We start from the raw sequence: 20,727 nt of genomic DNA on the forward strand, positions 1-20,727 counted from the left end.
ATCGCTGCTTTTGTCAAAAATGATACAGCGGAGTTCCAACCCAAATTGCGAGCACAGAATCCACCCACTTTGGTTCAAATTTTAGTTCTGATTTGTTTCATGTTTAAATACGCTCTTTGCTCTTTTCAGAATTACAAAGAATGACAAGTTTGCTCTGAGATTCACCTGTCCTTGTTTTGACTGATTGTTTGATTTTCTTAGCTGCTCACTTAGTGCTCCATCTTCTTCTGCTTTTTTTTTCTGGGCTGGTGTATAAATACCCACTTTCAGAACAGTGATGCCTTGTCTCTTCCATCCTCTTTCAAATGTTACAGAAAATACTCTGAAATGTTTGCGTAGAAAACAGTGTCTTTTTGCACATCCCCTTTCACCCCCTTCATTTTATCCTAAAAGTGAATAACTTGACAAGATGATATGCAGTGATTCTTGGCCTTATCTCTGGGGAGAATTTATACCAGCACAAACTGTGGAAGCAGATCAGTAAAGAACCACTGGAATTTATCTCCTGTACCAAACCATATTCCATACATACTGTCTGAAAAGTATTTTGTCTTATGAGCCACGGAATATGTTTAAACTAAATTTTGGGGATCAACTTGCTGGTTAAAACATCCTCAATATAATTATTTTGATGAAAACACTTTAAGAATCCCAAATTTTGAGCCATGTGCTAAAAGATCCTGGTTTTAATCTGCGTGCAAGCCAATTCCCATGTGGTGTGCAGGTTGAAGACACAGTTAATTTCTCTGAACTTTGGATTTATTCTTCATGGCAACAGCAGCAGTCATCTCTTAATTGTTTTCTCAAACTTAATTGCCTGTTGCATTCTTGTCTCGGGATCATTTATTTTGAAATCTAGATGCTCTGCACTCTAAATTCCTTTCCCTTACCTGTAATGTGGTAAGACCTGTTTTGTCCTTCCAGAGTAAGAATATTCCATGCAAAGATTTTTGCCTCCACTTCAGTTTTCGAGAAAGAGTCTTACTGCATTGAGCTGTTGTTGGTATCAGAAAGAGTTATCCAAGCCTCCTTTGTGGCAGTAAAGAGAAATGGGTGTCTCTAAGAAGCAGTTCATGAAAGGTGAAATTAGTCTTTGGAAAACTGTGGAATGAGACCTGCTTCTCACCACTGATGTAAGACATGCCTCCCTTGGGTGATGCAAATAAAGTGTCAGAGTTTTAGACTTTCGGTGGATATTAGGTATTTCAGGAACTCTGATGCCACAAGAACACCGAATCATTTTCAGCAAGTTTTGTGCTGTTTGAAGGCAGAGGTTTTTTGCTGTGTAGTTTGGCTTTCACTGTCATTTGAAGAAAAGCTCTCTGAAAGTCTGTGCAACCCTCAAGGCTCTCAAGCAGGGTACAGTGAAGAGCTGAGGCCTGAAATTATGGTATATGTGCTAGGCAGTAAGAAACACAGTGTAGGATGGATGGAGGGAAGCGATCAGAATATTTGTGCCCAGAGTAAACTGGCTCATTAGGCTGGGCTTGAAGAATTAGGGTCTCTTCAGAAGCATGCTTCCATTGTCTGGCCCATGTTCTGGGCATGGTGCTAAGTTGAGTACAACTTAAATGTAGACATTTTTACAATTTCCTCCTGAGATACATTTTTGAAGTAATCAGGATAGATAGGTGTGGACAAACTAGGAAGACACAGTTATTGATGTGATTTTGGAAAGGCTGCCTAAAAGTAAAAGAGTACTGTCAGAGCTACATTAGTCACATCTCTGAGATAGGAGAAAGGAAATCAAAATTATATTAATTTTAGGGGTGTAGCAGGAAAAATTAGCATTACTCACACATTGTTCGGCCTCGTAAGAGCTATTATGCAGGCTGGGGGTCATCCCCTGCTTTTCACTCTCTCCTTAAATACTGTGAGTGTTTTCTCTTTCTTTCAAAACAATCCTTCAATCTAAATACGATTTTCCTTGGTTCTGCTCTTCGAGTCAAGTGAGACAGTTCTCCACAGCCATGCAGTAGCCAGGTAGCTGCTGGATTACTCAGGCACACCTGGAACCCAGAGTTACACAGCAGCAGCAGCAGCAAACACCTGTGTTCATATCCCCAGGCTGTGACCTTGCACCCAGCATTTCAAGCCATGAATTGCTTCATGTTTTAATTAGCTGTCTGGATTTTATTTATTTATTTATTCATCTAACTAGTCATGTGGGGGTTTTTTGTTTGTTTTGTTTCTTTACTGTCCAGTATGGGTTTATGTTGTTTGGTATAATTTGTAGCAAGTGTATAAAGTTAATGGACTGTACAAGTGTATAAAGTTACTGAGAGGGTTTTTCTGGACCTGTTTAGAGTGGGCTGGGGACTTCTCTGTTGAAAAGTGTTATGTCAAAGAAAGCAGTAGCTCCATAAGCAAAGGCATTCTGGACAGGTCTTTCCTCATGGAATCAGAGAGATACAGAGCTTGCTGTAATGTACCTTGCTCTATAATAATTCCATGTGTAACTGGCAAGTTATCTCTCATTCTAAATTGATAAAGTAATTTGAAGTTGTTTAAGTTGATGGCATCTTATGGTCAATTATGAAAACTGATCTACAACAGGTGAACATTTTTTAGAGTTTAACTCCATTAGTATTGATGGCAACAATTTATTCATCTCTTATGTATTTGAAACAATCTGTGATGAACACTAGAAATATAATTTCATACAAAGCCTGAGCTATCAATTATATCCTAAGCATAGTCATTTGTTTATATGGCAAATGACTGTTTAACCTTCTGTTGGAAAACAAACTAAATATAGAGTACATGTTTATTTTTAAACAATAGCACCTGCTAATCTAGGTTGTTATCACATATCTTGCATGCAGTGAGCTGATAAAGATTAGCAGTTCTTGAGGTCTGTGTATTTCAGCCAACTCTTTATTTTGTTTTATTTGTACTTTTTTTGGCACTTAAATCATTATATTATGAATAGGTAGTTCTACAGCAGCATCACATTATGGTTGAGAGGTTTTTGTTTTTAAAAATGTTTTGCAGGTTATTTGAAGAGGGAATTTTGTGTTTTTAGTTGCTTGACTGTCTCACTGAACAAGAGTCTGATCTTTGCTTTGCAGAAATTATGAAGCACACAATAAAGCACAGACCAAGAAATACGCCAAATGCAAGTACGAATTTGTGGCAAGAAACAACAGTGAACTTTCTGTCATGAAAGAAGAGATTGTGGAGGTAATTTTGTTTGCAAAGACAACACACAAATTTCTGGTGCTGCTCAAAACTGAGGGCACCTTTCCTGTGGACGGTGTGGCTTTCCTTAATATTTGCTTCAATGTGTTTGACTTGTCTGCCTCAGTATGGAAAGTTCAGTTAATTTGTTTTGCACCAATTTTGCTGACTTAGGAAGGGTGCTGTAGAGATCCGTGCTCGAAATACATTTGTGTGTTCCTTCCACCTTCTCCAGTGTTGCTTTTAAATATGAAGTAGTGTTTAAATAACTATCTGTGTACACATAGGATAGAGAAGGACTGTTCTTTCCAAGAGGATGTGGCACCATAAAAGTGAGAAACATTTGGAAGGGAGGGAGCAACAAAGAGAGAAAATGCTGAGTGTGAGAAAATGAGGCAGGCAGTCAGACTGCTCCAAGCCATGCTGTTCCCATTCCTTGTTTCCCAAGAAGTGTTGTGTGTCCAAATTTATGCTCCCCCAGAGCTGCCTTTACTTGGGTTATTAATAATTATTTATTCCTTTTGTCAACAGCATATGGGTTGTAGAGATGGCAGCATCTCTGTGCAACTATTTGGGTTTTGTTGCACTGTCTGATCCAGCACATTCCTGAGTTTTACAGAACTCCATTACACATTTCTTGAGAGCCCCATTTTGAAAAGTGCAGTAGAACTACGTAGAGTTAGTGATGGTGGGGATCAGGGAAGATGCAGGGGTTTCTCAGGGACACATCCGTGCAAGATCTGTTGGCAGACGTAGAACCTGGCAAAGCCATGGCTTTGTTTTGAAATGATACACAGCCTAAGTACTGGAGGAAAGTCAGAAAAGATATGTAATTAATTTACCAAATTATTTCAGATTCTGGATGACAGAAAGCAGTGGTGGAAGGTTCAGAACAAAAGTGGCAGCACAGGCTTTGTGCCAAACAACATTTTGGACCCTCTGAGGAGCGCAGAAGGCGGTCAGGGATGGCCAGAGCCTGCCTACACCCGCACCATCCAGGTACTGTCCATCCTGGGAGCAAAGCCTCCTCTGGAAGTGTCAGTGTGTGCACAAAAAATTTACATTTCTCATAAATCATCTGAAGGCGATGTGAGGAGTCTTTGCTTCTTTTTTGCCAGGGTGGGGATTAAATGGACGAGGCAGTATTTCTTGTTGGGACTCAGATGTTTATTAGTTCTTATCTGTGTCACAGTCTCACAAACCTTGAGTTCTACAGCACTTCACTCTAACAAACTAAAAATGGAGCCCCATCTCTCTCTCTACAAGGCCTTTTAGGGATAAACTATCCAATTAAGAAATTACACCTAAATTATTTTCACTCTTAACCCAATAACTAATCACCCATTCCTGCAATGGAGACTCTTTTATCCAATTACACAAAACCACCCAAACCCACAAAGAAGGTGAAGAAGAAGGTGAAGAAGAAGGGCCAGCCTCCACCCTAAAACCTCCATCTTACTTAATATATATTGCTGCATTCTAAACTCTTAAACTCTAAGTTTTCCACCCTGTGACATTACACTCTTCTATTCAAACTCCACACCCACAATCCCAGTTCTATAATTCCATTTTGGAAGCTTCTCCACAGCCTCAGGTCAAATGCAGTGTTCTCTTGGGGGTCAGTGCCTGTAACACAGAAAGTCTCAAATTCTCAGCAACCAGGGTTCCAACACTGCTGTCTCTATTTCATAGAGAATAGAATTGATAGAGGTACTGCAAAAATGTTTTACCTCAGTTTTTTTTACCTTCTTATTTGCTTAGAGGTGTTAACTTCAGTCCTAGAGGATGTATATGCATTTATTTTAATTGCAAATATCCTTTGTGAATTGATAGCTGTTGATGCCAAAGAAGGAGTTTGAATTATTTAAGGTAGGGTCATCTTTGTTTTTCCTAGAAGAGTGAACTCTACCTTTTCCTTTCATTTTCTGTGTTTGCGTGTCTCTATCCCAGTCTTGAATTTATTTAATTATTGTAATTTTTGAGTCATAAAAAGGAGGTATATTTGCTTTTGAATTCACAAAGCAGGTATTTTTCAATTACTAAGCCCGTGCATCAATAGCACTCTATTATCCTGACCTCATTTTAATTTTCTTTCTTTCATGTAGTGATGTGGAACTAATATTTTTGTTGTTGTTATTTCTTTTATGTGTTGAACAGAATTAGAGAGAATTACTTAAAAAAAATTCTTACATCAGCACAATTATCCATCCAAGTAAGGATATATAGGATAAGATTGTAATATGTATTTTTAGACAAAATTTAAGGGGGTTAGAGGCTGTTAAAAGAAGTTGTTCTATTTTCTAAGACCTCTTTCTTTCCTCTTTGTTTTTTCCTAATGATCTTGAAAGTTTAGGCAAACAAGTTTGAATTAAGCAGAAATTCCAGGCCTACCTCTAAATCAGACTTTTAAACCAAACTTCTGTAGAATCTTGAAGTTTAATAATTTAATTTAATCTAATATTCATTTGCTGTGTCTGCACCTCCCAGCTGATGACTGAACACCAAGAAATGCCGCAATGTTTTGCAAAATAATGTAGTAGACCTGCCTTGGTCTTGGTGGGCTTGAATCTGACCATTTCTGAGCTTTCCTGCCCCAAAGTGTTTGCCTGTAACATCTTGGCTCATTCTGCATTGATTGTGGATCTGCCTGTCTGTGGGGTGAAGCATGCATCTAGAGTGCTTTTCAAATCCTGATCTAAAGATCTGGTTTGGTTTTTTTTTTTCTTCCTGTGCATGTTATTTTGTGTGCTTGGAGTTTGCCACCAAGTCCTAAGCAGACTGAGTACAGTTTTGAGTAGAGGTTCTCACATTATTCTTCTGTAATGCACTGCAGGGTTTGAAGTTCTCTGTGGGAAATATTGACAAGATATGGCATAAAATCAAATAATCATTTCCACAAAGCATTCTCCATGGACCTATGAAAATTAGGGTCAGAGAACACTGTTTAAGATAAGTTTGTTACTTTGCCCTCTGACAGGTTATTCTTCATCATATTCAAATGTGAGCTTGAAACACTGAAATTATTTATGAATATAATGAATTGCACAGGATAAATGAAGCCTTTACCAAGACATGTCAGTAAAGCTGTTTTAACTTTGTGGTGATTATTATATTTTTAGCTCTCCTGAACATTCTCATCTGTCTGTTTTCCTGTGATGGACGCATGGTTCATTTGGGAGGTGTTTGCATAACTCCATTTATTTTCACATGAGACATTGCTGCTGTTTCAGAGAGAACTGAGGCCTTGAAGGGGTGAATGCCTTGCCCAAAGTCAGACAGGAGAACTTGTGGGTAGAGCAGAAAATCAAAGTGGTTCCTATCAGCACTTTTGTCAGATCCTGAACAGGAGCAGTGCCTCGTGCTGGGCAGCTTTTGCTGCTATCCCAAGTCATCTTCAGCTTTCAAAAATCTGCTTTCACAGTGGCCTGGCTGCTGTGGCCAGCTGCAGACAAGTGTTGTGAGCAAGGGCAGTGTCTTCCTTTACAGACTAATCACCTTCAGTGCACTGCTCACCAAAGGGTGTTTATAGATTATTAAGAAGAATAAAGGATTCTACAGAACAAGAGGATTTTTTTCACTTGATTGTGCTACAGACACCCCTTCTCTGACAGATGGATACCTCGTTATCACAATTATTCTCAGAGCTGTAAAGTGTTTTGTTTGGTTTTTTTTTTTTTTTTTCCTCTCACTCTGTCCCCCTGCCTAGTGACCTCTAAGGCCACTCATTAATTTAAATCCTGATTTTTCACTCAATTGCTTTCAGGATCCAGGTCCCAAAAAGTCATTTGAGAGCACTGAGGTGATACTTGCAGGACATTGCTAGCAATACCCCAGTTATTTAATTACCTTTGTGAGTCAGAGGCTGTAACAATGTTTGTCTTCTGGTCACTTGAATTAGTTCCAGGAAACAGTATTTTTGCCTGTCTGGTACTCTTGTACTTTCAGGAGAGCATTTTGCTGTATTCTTCTATTTTCTACTATTGTTAATTATGGTTTATCAGAGTTTTCTTGTCATTAAATCTGTTTATTTTATTGTGAGCCAGCATTGGTATTTCACTATCCTATTATATATGAACATAAAGAATTTCCCAAGCACTCTGATTTCTTATTTTGTAAAAGTATTGCTGGTAAACCTATGAAATAATTCATCACAGTATTTCATATTTTCTGTGCATTTTATTAACTTTGTTTTAATGCTCTTGAAAATGAAGTTTGAAGAACATAATTAGGATAGAATTGTGTATCTTGTGGGTATGATAATTAATCTCCTGACACCCTTTTGGAGGAGAGACAGTTATATTATCAGTGATGTGTACAAAATCCTTAAGGCAGAGAGTAAATGTTTAATAAGGTGCAGTTTTTCTTTTTTTTTTTTTTTTTTTTTTTGAATTGGGGACAAATTCTAGCTAATAACAATTTGAATAAGTAAATTCTGTCTAAATTTCCTGTCAATTCAGTAAAATGACAAATGACAAGAACTGCTGAGGTGGTTTTTAATGGGATTTTATTAGGCAGCTGTTTGCATAATAGCTGAACTCACCAAAGCAAACTCTGGCAAAAGATCCTGCTTGAAATTTTCTCTTCCAGCCTTGGGCACCCCATTGCCCCTTTTGGCTGAAGATGAGTGGTTGGTTCTCTCTTGTCCCATCAGTGGAGTCCCAGGAAAAGATCCAAACCACAGAGCTGTTGACAAAACTGAGGCTGAATGCTCTGCAGCCCTCTTGGTGCGCTTGTGTCACTGTGCAAACAGGAATGTGGCACTCAAAATTTCAGAAATAGAGTAAACTGAGAGCTCTGTGTCTGTGTTCATTTAATGAGAGCATTTCCCAGCACTAGCACTGGTTTTGGTTGTTTCCAATGCCTCTTTGTCTGTTTTTCCCGTACTTTGAATATGTATATTCCCTTTTATTAATGCCAAAATATATTTGAAAATATATTGTTCCCACTCTTTTACACTGATCAAGAATTAGGGTTGGTACCATTAGCATTTTTACTCAAACTTATTATTTTGCTTCTATTAAAAACAGATTGAATCATACTGAATCTTGTTTTTTCACCAGATGCAGCCTGTAGCCTGTTGAAAACAGCTTTGGGACTTAATTTTTTTTTCCTGTAAAAACAAAGATTTTTCTGGCAAGGAATAAGAAAACAAAATGTTGTCCCAGTATGCTTTTATGATATATCCAGGTTTTTAATGACTGTGTGTGCATCATCACCATTCCAAACAGTTTCAAGCATTTGTTCCAATTTACGTGAACTGAGGTGATCAGAGGGATGAAACACCTCTCCTGGGAGGAAAGGCTGAGAGAGTTGGGATCATTCAGCTCTGGGGAGACTTTTAAAGGCCTGCCAGTACCTAAAGGGGGCCAGCAAGAGAGATGGAGAGGAACTTTTACAAGGGCATGGAGTGACAGAAAAGGGTTAATGGAATTAACCTTAATGAGAACAGCTTTAAATTGGATATTGGGAAGAAATTCTTTTGTGGGAGGGTGGGGAGGCCCTGGCACAGGTTGACCAGAGAAGCTGTGGATGGCCCATCCCTGGAAGGGTTCAAGGCCAGGTTGGATGGGTGTTTGAGCAATCTGGGATAGTGGAAGTTGTCCCTGCCCATGGCAGGGGGTTGGGATTAGATGGAACCATCAGGTCCCTCCCAACCCAAGCCTCTCTGTGAGCAGCACCTTTATCTCATTTGCTGAGCTAGACAACATTTCTTGAGTTAGAAAGATTAAGCACTTTTTTAATACTTTTGTGACTTAACCCTTATTTTTCTCCAGTTAAAAGTGTTCTTTACATTGACCTGAAAATCTTTAATCTTTTGGCTATCTTTTCTCGGTTTTTTTTTTTTTTTTTCCTATTAAAACTGTTTCTGTCTGGGTAGGTGCTCTGAAAAGAGCTGATTGCTTATATGGTATCACATGTGTATGTTTTGTAGCCAGCACTCTGTTCCCTATTCAAAATAAGAATATTAGAATAATCCACTATTAGTTTCCTAGTAATTAAGAAGAGGTAATTACTAAGACTGATGTTGCTTTAGTTTAAATTGCTTATGTGTATGAAATTTCGGGGGTGATGTGTGAGACAGTTACTTCTTTACCATTCTAACAATAATATTTGATGTGATTTACTCCATTTTCCTCACAGCAATTACTGGGAGAGCTTTCAGAGGTAACTGAATTACTCTTCTGATATTGAATCTCAAAATTTCCCCTTTTGGACTATGCAGTCACCAAATTCCATAGTGCATGCTTCTTTTTATAGCAATGAATAGAAGTGATGGGATGAATGTGTGGATGTCCTCAAAAGATCTGGAGTTAAAAAAAGAAATGTTAAATGGGATTCAAATATATAATTGGTTTTTGGGCACTGTTTAGCAAAATGCAAAGTGTATTTCAATGTGGTTGCATTTGTAAATTTGGAGTTTGAGTGATGCTTCCAGATTAAGTTTTGTTTTCAGTGCAGCAAGTTGTTTTGATGAGGTTTATGATTGCAGTACAACGTGTTTATGCAGCTCCTCCAGTAACAGCCATTGAAAGTTACATGGAGTTTTTAGTTCTCTCTTTTTCTGGATTATGATTGTGGCAGTGTGCAGTGGATGTCTTGGCTTGTTACAAATTCTCTCTATCATGAAATAGTTCTACTTTTTCTTTGTGCTTTTTTTAAGAAGGTCAAAACACCCATGAAGAAGGTACATTTTGGAGATAACAGTCTAGTAACTGGAATCTGTGAACAAGATAAAGGATGTAAATATCATTGTAACCTTTTAGTAGCTGTGAAATTTTAAAATTCTTTTGAGTCTATCACAGTACATCTATATATAGTAAATTATGGTATATTTGCTATACACCTAGTGGGGGACTCTTTCCACCAAAGGGCAAGTTTCATAAATACATTTATTCTGCTTGTTCACTTTTATATTATACATTTCACTTTCCTTGACAATTAAAGAAGCATTTATTTTCTTAACATTGTAGCAGTAAAATGCAGAAAAGTCAGCAATGATTTTTTTTTTTTAAATATCCCCACATTGCACAAAGCAGTTAAGATGGAGGCCTTTGAATAACTAAATGATGAGATAGAAACAAATAAACAAACAAAAAACTTTTATGGGAGATGTTTTGCAGGGATATATGTTAGATTTAGTAGCTGACTATTGTGGTTTAAGCGAAAAATCATCCAGGGGAAGTAAAGCTCCTTTCTCAGGCTTGATTGATGGGATAAATTTTCTGCTGGTGTCAGAATTGCTGCAGCTGTTTACACTCACTAATAAATGCCATTTCCATCAGCTGGACTTCACTGAGCTGGGGATTCCTGTACAGGGGCAGCTGCTGACATTTAAGGGAAGTTTGATTGTTGTCAGGACAGTGATCTGCTGCTCAAATTCTAACATATGGCTCCTACAAATATTTCCCTGTTTGATCCACTGTAAAACCCTCTGCCTCCAAGGGAACAGGGAAAGGTATTTCAGGAAGGAGCAATGAATCTCGAGAATGCATCCATCTCTCTTCATACCAAAGTAAGCAGACTTCTCATGACTATGAGATGAGGCATCCCTATTGAGCAAACAAACTTTAATATTGAGCCTTCAAGCCATGTTAGCCCAAAATTGTGGAGAGGGAACATTGTTAAACAGTGAGATATGGAGTTTGAACTGCCTGAAAGAAAGGGGTAGCATAGGTGGCTTATGGATTTGTGTGTCCTTATGACTGCTCTGGGAAAATACAGGTGTTCTTATGTAACTGGTCCCCTTATAAAGGCAAAGAAGAAATAACTTCCCAAAGTTATTCTTGAGACACCTGATAGTTAGATATTAGCAGCAAGGTAACTTACCATGTTGCATGAAGTGGGGGAGAAAGAAATAACAGCTCTGTTCCAAGAATTGTGCAATCAGAGGTTTTTTTTTAAATCACATTATTGCCTTGAGATTACTTGTAATGATCTTGTCAATAGCTGAAAAGGCAGAGATTAATGGATAGGAGGAACAGGAACCTCTTAAATGCTGTCTGCAAGTCAAGAAACAAAGCATTATGCTATCCTCAGTGACATTTATATGTTAAAACATTAGTTGAGTTTAGGTGTGTCTAGATGTGTTCTTTTTTCAGGGTTGTTGGGTTTTTTTTTTTCTAATAACATCTCTAAAATATACCATTTTACACTGATAAGGTTCAATGAGTCAAAAGTTTTGAAAGCTTTTAAAAGGTGCCAGGTAATAGAAGTTTGAGATAAAAACAATTTATAGAATGAAAGAAAGAAACATGTTTCAGAGGATTTCCTTGCTGTGAGTCCTGTGTCCAGCAGAGAAATTTATGGCAAACATTGATGCCAGATCAACTTTTGGCAAATTTTGGCACGATACGTGGCAAGATGCCCCTGTGGAATAAAAGACACCATTTGGTGCAAAGGTTTGGCTGATGTCTTGCCCAAATTTACTGATTCCTTACTGAGCCTCTCTGCCTCCTCCAGAAACAAAGGATGGACTATGTCGCCAAACAGCCCGACCCGGCTCCCGCCACGCCGTCACCGCCCCCCACGCCCGCTCCTGTCCCCGTGGCTGTCCCCGTGGCTGTCCCTGTGGCTGTCCCCCTGCCTCCCAGTGCCCCAGCTCCCATCCCAGTCCCCGTGCCCAAGGCACCGGCCGCCGTCAGCCGCCAGAGCAGCACCTCCAGCGACAGCGGTGGCAGCGTGGCCCGCGACGCCCAGCGGCAGAAGCAGATTCCCGTGGATCGTAAGTGTGCCCCAAGATGCAAGAGAAAAAGCTTTCCTCCTGTTCCCATGTGCCTGGCTTAATTCTGAAGTCCCTTGAAGTTTGTGGTTCAGATGAATCTCGGTGGGAAAATTTGGTTTTAAGTTTTTGTTTAAAATAGAGGTTTTCTATGGATGTGCGTTCTGACCGTTTTTATAATTACCATAATGGTAATTAGGGAAAAAAAAACTTTATTGTCCCATCCTAAATCACAGAATAACCAGGTTGGGAGAGACCTTCAAGATCATCAAGTCCAACCCAGCCCTAAGACCTCAACTAAACCATGGCACTGAGTGCCACATCCAATCTGTTTTTAAACCCGTCCAGGGATGGTGACTCCACCACCTCCCTGGGCAGGCTATTTTAGAGCTTTATCACTCTTTCCATGAAAAACCTTTTTCTAACATCTAACCCAAATTTCCCATGTCTGGGATCTCTAGTCAGTGGTTTCCAGCACTGGAAATGTCCATGCTGCTATGCTGGCTAATGGAGGTTTTCCATCCGAGCTCACTGCCACATTACAACCTAAATTGCTTGTAAAATCAGTTACATTGTTTTTTTTCACACTTTAATTCACGATCATCCATATTTCTAGGTCATTTGCACCATTCTGAAACACGTATTCAGGGCTCCAATAGCACTTGCAGGTCTAGGTGATGCACAGGAACCACGTTGTAATAGTTTTGTAGAGTTACTTTATAGTCCAGCTGCCCTGTCTTGGTCAAAGCAGCAGCAACGGGCATGGACTTTTATGTCCTTGTTCCCAGAGGACACAGGAACATATTCCATACATACCTCTGTTGCTGGAAAAACTTGGTAATGTGCATCCAACAGTGTGTGGCTGTCTTGAGAAGTTCTGATTAAGGCCACCTTGTAAATATGCCAACTGAGGGATGCTGAGGCTGCTACTGAAAAGCAGGTTAGAAAAGCTTGTTTATTCAGTAATTTCTGTCCTAAATGCACTTTAGGCAACGTGATTGCTTGGCTTAGAAATAACTGAAACATGTAAGCAAACATTTGCTACAGATTTTGAACAAATAGCTGTAAAAATCATGAGCTTTTTGTAGTTCAAGAGTTGACAGTACTCACTGCCTTACCAGCAAATCCTGCTTCCACCTAAGGTCAGAAACCAGCACAGAGCACAATCCTTTCTGGGCAAGGGCTTCTTTGCTCCCTGTCCTCAGTGGATGGGAAGTGTGCCTGTGTGGATAATCCTGCTGGTGGAGCCTGTAGTGACATTGCCTGGTGGAGGACAAGCTCCTGCCTAAGCCCTGAGCTCAGGAAGGCTCTGAGAGCTTTTCTTTATAATGACCTAATGGACTGTCTGGCTGGAAATCATAAGTGGAAAACAGCCTGGCTGGAGGAACAGGCTTCACTGCTGCTTCCTAAAGAAGGAGCTGATTACTTAAATAAAAGCAGACAAATAAGCACTTACAAAAGATGTGGAAAGTGAGGATGATTTCACACACACACACATGCACAAAAATGATAATATTCTTTCTGTGGAAGGACTTTGCCATAGCATTGCTGTGAATCCTTGACTCCACGATGGCCTCCTTCATCCATGCTAGATAGAAAATGAGAAGACCATGATCCTGGCTTCAGGTACAAGGCATGTGTGAGGTGTGAAGAGTTACTGTAGAGGCTGTGGGTCACACACACTCAGATCCTGCTCACTCAAGCCCAGTTAATGAGCTTCAGGCACCTCAAAACCCTCACAGAACAGGTGCCTCTGCAATGGTGATGAGAAACCTGCTGGCCAAGAACCCACCTGAACCCTGCAGAACCTGCCCCACACCCTGCTTATTTCTGATAATGCATCTAACAACAGGAAGAATCTCTTATCTAACAGCTAAATGTTTGTCTCTTGAGACAGTCTTGGTCTAGATTAAGCATAAGTCTTTCAAAATCTGTGTAAATAGAAGGAAGATAGCAATGTTCTGTGTCTCTTCCTGCTTGGGAAAATAGCAGGTGCAAGCTTTGATAACACTGCCTAAAGGCTTTCCTCGTATAACCCCTGTCAGATTTGCACAAATCACTGAGCTCGTGTCATTGGGCTTCTGACTCACACTCAGGGTGGGGGGAGAGGAGAAAACCCTACACAACAGGACCTGAATGCCTCAATTATTATAGTAGAGGTACTTTTTCCCCTTTCAACCTGAGGCTATTTTGTAAAAGAAAAAAGGAAATGGTTAAACCAATAATTTTTCTTCTTTTGGCTGTGGTGATTAAAGAAATAATCCTAGAGGCCTATGTAAAGCTTGTTTTTATTTGTTTAACTGGCTAGAGATATTGGTCCCTGGAGAGGTTTTGAGGGAATATAAAAGGAAAGTAGAGAAAGCAAAAATATTTCTATCTTACAGGTTTTTTTTTCATATTGAAGTTGTTTTCATCTGTTCCTATCAGTGTAATGGGAAAAAAGGAACAGGTTTTGCCATCTGAGTGCCTTGATAGGGGGGTGTAGTTACTGTTTGTGTATCAAGGTGAGAAGGTTGCAGGAAGATCACGAAAAATATCTTGGCAAGGAAATCCTGAGAATTTTTGAGATAATTGGAGTTGTTTGTCAGAGGATTTTTATATTGTTCCAATGTTAAGGCACAGAGATTTAAACTGTGTGAAATCAGCATCTTCTCTGAGCCCAAGAGGTTATTTATACCTTATTGAATTCTACCTATTTTTTTGAAGTTATTCACAGAAATTTGTGTTATAATTTTAAACAATTCTCACTGTCATTACAATGGATCTTGTTGAAATGACTGAAAAGCATTTCAGTTTGTTGCCTGCTAATGAACAGCAACTGAACCAAATGTTTCAGACAAATGGGTTCTAGCGGATAATGAATTCTTACAGTTTTGTTTAAAATGAAAAAATAAATAACAATTCTTGCCCAATTCTTGAGTCTCTGGTGAGAACAGCTACCCCCTTTTTACTTTATATTCCTTTTTTAATACAAAGTGCGACAATGTTTCAGCTAAGCAGCCACTCCAGGCTTGGAATGAATTCGAATTTCTCAAAGCCCTGTCAAAAATGCAATTGCTACAATAGCTCATTAGATGTAAGTTGATATATGTCAGCAGCTGTGAAAATTTTTTGCTTAAGTTGATTTGCACAAAAAAGTTGAACTTTCAACTGAAGAACTGTTTGTGGAAAGTACTACCTTCTCACAGTGTGAGCAATCTTACAACCTTCCCCATCATTTTCTTGTTTTCATTTTAAAACCCTATTTTCTATTTGAAAAATAAGGCAAACTCTGGCAATTGAATGACCCTCCATTCCCATTTTATTCTACAGATTGGGTGCTGTCACACTGATCTGCATCTTTCTGAGACATGCAGTCATCTCTCCTTTCTGGGGTGTTAGGTGAATTCTCTCTGGGTTTTTTTGTTTGTTTATTTTTGCTTTGTTTTGCGAAGGGAGGATTGGGAATATTGAAATATTCCACGGGGGAAAAGGAGAGTAGTAATTCAATTAGATCGAATTAATTTAAAAAAACCAAAAAACTTTACGATTTAAAGTGACATACAAGAAATGAAGAAATGACTTGGCTTTGCTAAAGAGAATAACTGCTGTGAAATCTCTCTCTCTCTCTTTAGGCAGGAAATCCCAGATGGAGGAAGTGCAGGATGAACTTGTCCACCGGCTCACCATCGGCCGGAGCGCTGCCCAGAGGAAATTCCACGTGCCACGGCCAAACATCCCCGTCGTGAACATCACCTACGACTCCTCTCCTGAGGATGTGAAAGCCTGGTTGCAGTCCAAAGGGTTCAACCCTGTGTAAGTCCCAGGGCAAATGCAGCAAAATTTCTTTAAATGTAAAAGGAGTTGTTTTCCTGTCAGGATGTGGTCTGACTACTTTTTAAAATCAGGCATCCTCCTGAAAATCAAGGGATGTCAGCTGCACTCTTAGAAAAATTAATTTGTTTTTACATACATACACACATACATACATATATATATATACACATACATATATGTATACATATGTATATACACATATACATGTACAAATATATACATATATAGACACATATATATGCACCTATATATGCACCTATATATACATATATATACATATATAAACACATATACATACATATATAGATATACACACCTATATGTGTCTATAAGTGTACATAATACATACATGAAAATATATGTCAATTTTTTTATAGAGCTACAGAATCTCTATAAATTTTATATATATAGATTCTGAATATAGTGTATGTATGTTTTAGCCTCTACCAAAAAGTATATTTGCATACCCAATTGACTTCAGTAGCCTTGCTGCACCATGTTTGCTCTGAATTTACCAGCCCTAGCCAAGGCAATGTGGGATGAAAACAACCTTGGCCAGTGTGGCTTTGCTGATTTCCTGTTTGTTCCCTTGGTGTGTCCCAGGACTGTGAACAGCCTCGGGGTGCTGACAGGAGCTCAGCTTTTCTCCCTCAATAAAGAGGAGCTGAGGACTGTTTGCCCAGAAGGGTCAAGAGTCTACAACCAAATTACGGTACAGAAATCTGCCTTGGAGGTACGGACAACTCTTCTTACTCACCTAATTTGGGTCACTAGTTTTGAACCTGTGGAATTAGATAACTCCTTCTGTGAGGCAGGTGGTTTTTCCTCAGTTCCCATCACAGTGATAAACATTATTTTCATCTGAGTTATTTGGTATTAATTCACTGGAACAGCATTCATCAAAACACCAGGTGAGATCTTCCCCCACTTCTAAAGGGGTCCAAAATCATTAGAAGTAGCACTCAAGTTTAAGAGGTTTTGTGGTATAACCAGACTGCAAGAAGACAAAATCAGCCAAAAAGAGCTTTGGGGGAAACAGTGGAAAAGTAAAATGCCCCTTTTCCTGCTTCTTTCTTTGCCTGGTGCTTGGACAAACACATACTCCCAACAATTTTGGTGATGAGGAGTTTTGTTTTATCTTTATAGAGGAGAATTGATTTATAGGGTATGAAAAATTGGTAGAGTAAGCCCACTGCTCACTTTTGAGTATTTGGCCTTTCAGGTCAAATACTGGGGCACCTGCACTGAAGGGAAAACACACTGGACACTGTGCTTGCAGAGTTTCTGAGCCAAGGATCAAGTATTGTGTCCCTGTATTTATAGCTCTGCAGCACTTTGCTGTAATTAAAGAAGCTTTGTCTCTTAAACACCTTAACCTTGTATCCAGAGCTATGCTAAAGAAAATTTTTGCCAGTTTTAAACCAGTAAAATTGGGGATGCCCTTTTTTTTTTTTTTTTTTAACATGCTGTGGCAAGTGGAGAAATGATCTAGATGTGAGATCAACCCAACTGAGAATTTATATTCTCCACATCCTATTTAGAAGAAAATCTTGAGGAGGTTTAAAATATTGTCTTCTCCTTAAGCTGAGACTGTCTCACTTAAATGATTTTAAGCATTAACTACATATTTTTAAACACAGGTTTATAACTACCAGGTATATTTTGCGCTTTACATGATCAGTGTGGATCAGAGAGCATAATTTTCTAACACTGACAAAATCATTTCATTCCCTTCTCCAAGCCCCATTTTCCACTTAAAGGAAGGGAGAAATATTTCACCTTTACTCTTAGGAATATAAGTCACTACAGTCCAGGGCAATCCATCATTTCCTAGTGAAGATATATTTGTATTCTTCAAGTTTTTTGCATGTCAGTCATCTTGTACTGAGTGTACTGAGATGGAAGCATATTTACAGTGGAATTTGGTCTGAAAAGCAGAGATTGGAGGGATTGGAGGGGCCTTTTCCCCTCTATGCTGTTACTCTGCTTGCCCCAGTTAGGCCTCACTCTGCAGGAAACTCCGAAGTCCAAACTTATCTAATAAATGCCCTACAAGAGTAAATTAGCAGATACTGAGAGTCTAACAAGGTCATTGTTTTCTTTGTCAGTGAAAAGGTAATTGAAATGTTTATTTCTGCCTTGGTTATTTGAGGTTGAGTTTCAGAATTTATGCAATTCCTGATGGCTTTAGCCTGTTGTTGGCTGAATTATGTGATCAAAGGAAGTTGCACCATCCTTTCTCTCCTTATAATAATATAATATAATGCATTTCAGGCTTATCTGTCCTGTTGTCATTGATGTTATAAGGAAGGCAGATTCTTTCAACTTGGGCTGCTCAGTTAGTCTCAGAAAAATATATGTACATGACCTCTGATGAAGTACATTGTTGGGTATCTGCTGGTGGTTTTTCATGCATGACCTCAGTAATGGGTGCTGCACTTGTGTGTCTGAAACCAAGAGGGCAAGGACAAGATGGATTAAGACAGGTAAAGCTGCTCCCTCAATTTCAGAGAGTCACTTCTAGGCTCCCTGCTTTGCCCTTGCACTCTGGGAGAGGACAGCAATGATATTTTAAGTAGGAGGAGCACTGTAGTTAATTTAGAAATTGTCTCACTTTTTATGGTACCAGGTACTGCATTTTAATGGATATAATGGGCTAAATCGATATGAAATTTTATGAAATTAATAGGATTCATTTTCAGAGTTCAGAATCAACTGCAGGATTTCCCCCTTAACAGTCCTGAAATTTGTTTTATAAATTTCAAAACCAGTTTATGTTTCCTTATTCAGAGGGTATTTTGGAAGCTGATTTTGAAGTTTTGGAGGTCATGTCATGGCCAGATAGTACAGTAGCAGATATACTCTTTATTTTTCATCCCCTAGTTTTATTCAAAGTCATGCACACTTTGGGAAGTTCTGCTCTAGTGAACAGATGTCCTGGCCTTGCAAATAATTTCATTTATGTTGAAAAAGCAATGTTGGCAGCTGCTTCAGCAGACCTGGTTTTCACTCTTAAAAGGTGAAGTAAGGCCTTGTCCTCACAATACTTCACTGTTGCTAATACTGTAATATAGTCCAATTTCTGAGTGTGCTCTAAATTTGAAACCTGTGTTTCCGAGCTGCAAATGCCTCATGGTGTGTGAGCCTGAGACTGAATCCTCACTTAGGTCTTGCCTGTGCAATCCTATGTGCATGTGTGAGCTCTTAAACCCATCAAAGACTTCTTTTTGTGTTTTTAATTTCTAAACGTCATTGCCCCAATTTTTAAGTATGGAACCTAACAAAGTCATTCACCTTTAACTCTGCTTTTACTGAAGCCTTATTTTATGAGCCCCCTTAATATCCAACACCTCCAGGGACTCATGTGGGAATTAAAGATGCTCAGCAGTGTTGAAATATGATTTTAATAGTTTGCAGATTTTTTTATGGTCTGTATTTAAGGATAACGTAAATACTTTCCTATTGGAGCAGCAAGATGAGTTTGTTCAAACAACTATCTTAACAAAGTGTTGACAGAGGAATTTCAGCACCACTCAAAGCCACAAGTAAATTCTTCTCTTTTGTTTTTAGGCCAGCAGTGGTAGTTCAGAACTGCAAGAAATTATGAGAAGACGGCAAGAAAAAATCAGTGCAGCTGCCACAGATTCAGGTGTGGAGTCCTTTGATGAAGGAAGCAGCCACTAAATGTGTTTCCTCTTTTCTTTAATTCCATTGTCCATAGCATTAAACCATCCAGCTTTGCTTTAGGAAGCAGTGAAGGGAAATGTCTTATCGTATTGTAAATGTAACTAGCCAACATAAAGAGAATTTCCAGTAGTCTCCACAGAAGTACCTGCTGCTGGCTCCTCACCATGAGAAATGAACAGATGAGAAATGCAGTGGAGATTCCTGACAGGTGAAAATATTGGTACATGACTCCTTACAGCCAGAGAGGAGTCTTGGCTCTATGGAATTAACATGACAGATAAAATGGGGCACGTCTTTGTTGGTGATTCATCTGAGGGAAGCTGAGCCAGCAATAAAAAAAGCACTTGAACCCTTCAGTAATAATAAGATTCTGAATCCCATCTCTTGCTGTAGTGTGCAATTATGTCTTTTTTGGCTCAGTCTTTCTTGTCAGGCATTTGGCTGCAGGATGTTTACTTAAGTTGTCGACTCCAGCAAATGTGGAGGAAATGTTTAGGGAATGAACAGTAGCCCAACATAGACTGAATCTTTCCTGCATCGCTCCCAAGATGTTTTATTACTAATGATGCTGTTTACAGCAAAATAATATTCTGTACATTGATTTTATCTGTATTTCACCTGTGATGAACTATAATATTGCACAAGACAGAGTAACTAGAAAATAGTAACACAACCCAGCTCAAAGAGGTGATGAGATCTGCTGTAGCCATGCAACAACCCACAGTATATATTTTTTTAATATAATTGCATTTTTTTTGTCTGTAACTTTACCCATCAAAAAGAACAGTGTATAATCTAGACTTCTCTGTGTGTTGATCCCAGATATCAGTTTTTCCTCATGCAAAAAGCCTTTGTAATTTCCTTTATAAATGTAATCTTTTGGAAAAGTGGATTCCTGAAGGCAAAACAGGGGAAAAAAGAAAAGAGAAACATCCCTTCCAGAAAATGCTATTTTTGGAGATGCAATGACTTTTGTCACAAAATGTTCTGTTTCACATGGTCATGTGATTTTATATATAATATATGTATTATATATGATATATAATATCACTTAATTTAGACAAATTTAATCATCTAGTTTGATTAAGTTTCATAGTGCCTTTTTCACATGAATCAGCTTAAAGTCTGCAATAAACAGTATTTCTTGTCTGTTAAATTATTGTATCTTTGCGGCTACAAAGACAGTATTGAAATAAGAAAGTAATCTTGGTTTTTGCCATTAGTTTGCTTTTCCTCTGCATACAAGGGAAAAAAAATAATCTATTCATTTTTCACACATGAAAAATTAAAATCTTAATAAAGGTGTTAGTGCCATTTATTGTAAA

General features: G+C 38.7%; 1 protein-coding gene across 9 annotated transcripts in view; it reads left to right on the top strand.

Moving 5' to 3' along the window:
- Positions 1–20,727, top strand: part of EPS8 (EGFR pathway substrate 8, signaling adaptor) — a 123,694-nt gene extending 102,967 nt beyond the window's left edge. For all 9 annotated transcript variants that reach the window (XM_012569356.5, XM_002196896.6, XM_072923811.1 and 6 more), the window contains 6 exons: positions 3,072–3,183; positions 4,036–4,179; positions 11,641–11,902; positions 15,514–15,694; positions 16,319–16,448; positions 19,286–20,727. In XM_012569356.5, the coding sequence (XP_012424810.1) occupies positions 3,072–3,183; positions 4,036–4,179; positions 11,641–11,902; positions 15,514–15,694; positions 16,319–16,448; positions 19,286–19,399 (943 nt within the window). In that variant the 3' untranslated portion in view covers positions 19,400–20,727. The remainder of the gene's footprint in view (positions 1–3,071; positions 3,184–4,035; positions 4,180–11,640; positions 11,903–15,513; positions 15,695–16,318; positions 16,449–19,285) is intronic.

Source organism: Taeniopygia guttata, chromosome 1A (assembly GCF_048771995.1).
Source record: "Taeniopygia guttata chromosome 1A, bTaeGut7.mat, whole genome shotgun sequence".
In the NCBI taxonomy this organism is placed as follows: Eukaryota; Metazoa; Chordata; class Aves; order Passeriformes; family Estrildidae; genus Taeniopygia; species Taeniopygia guttata.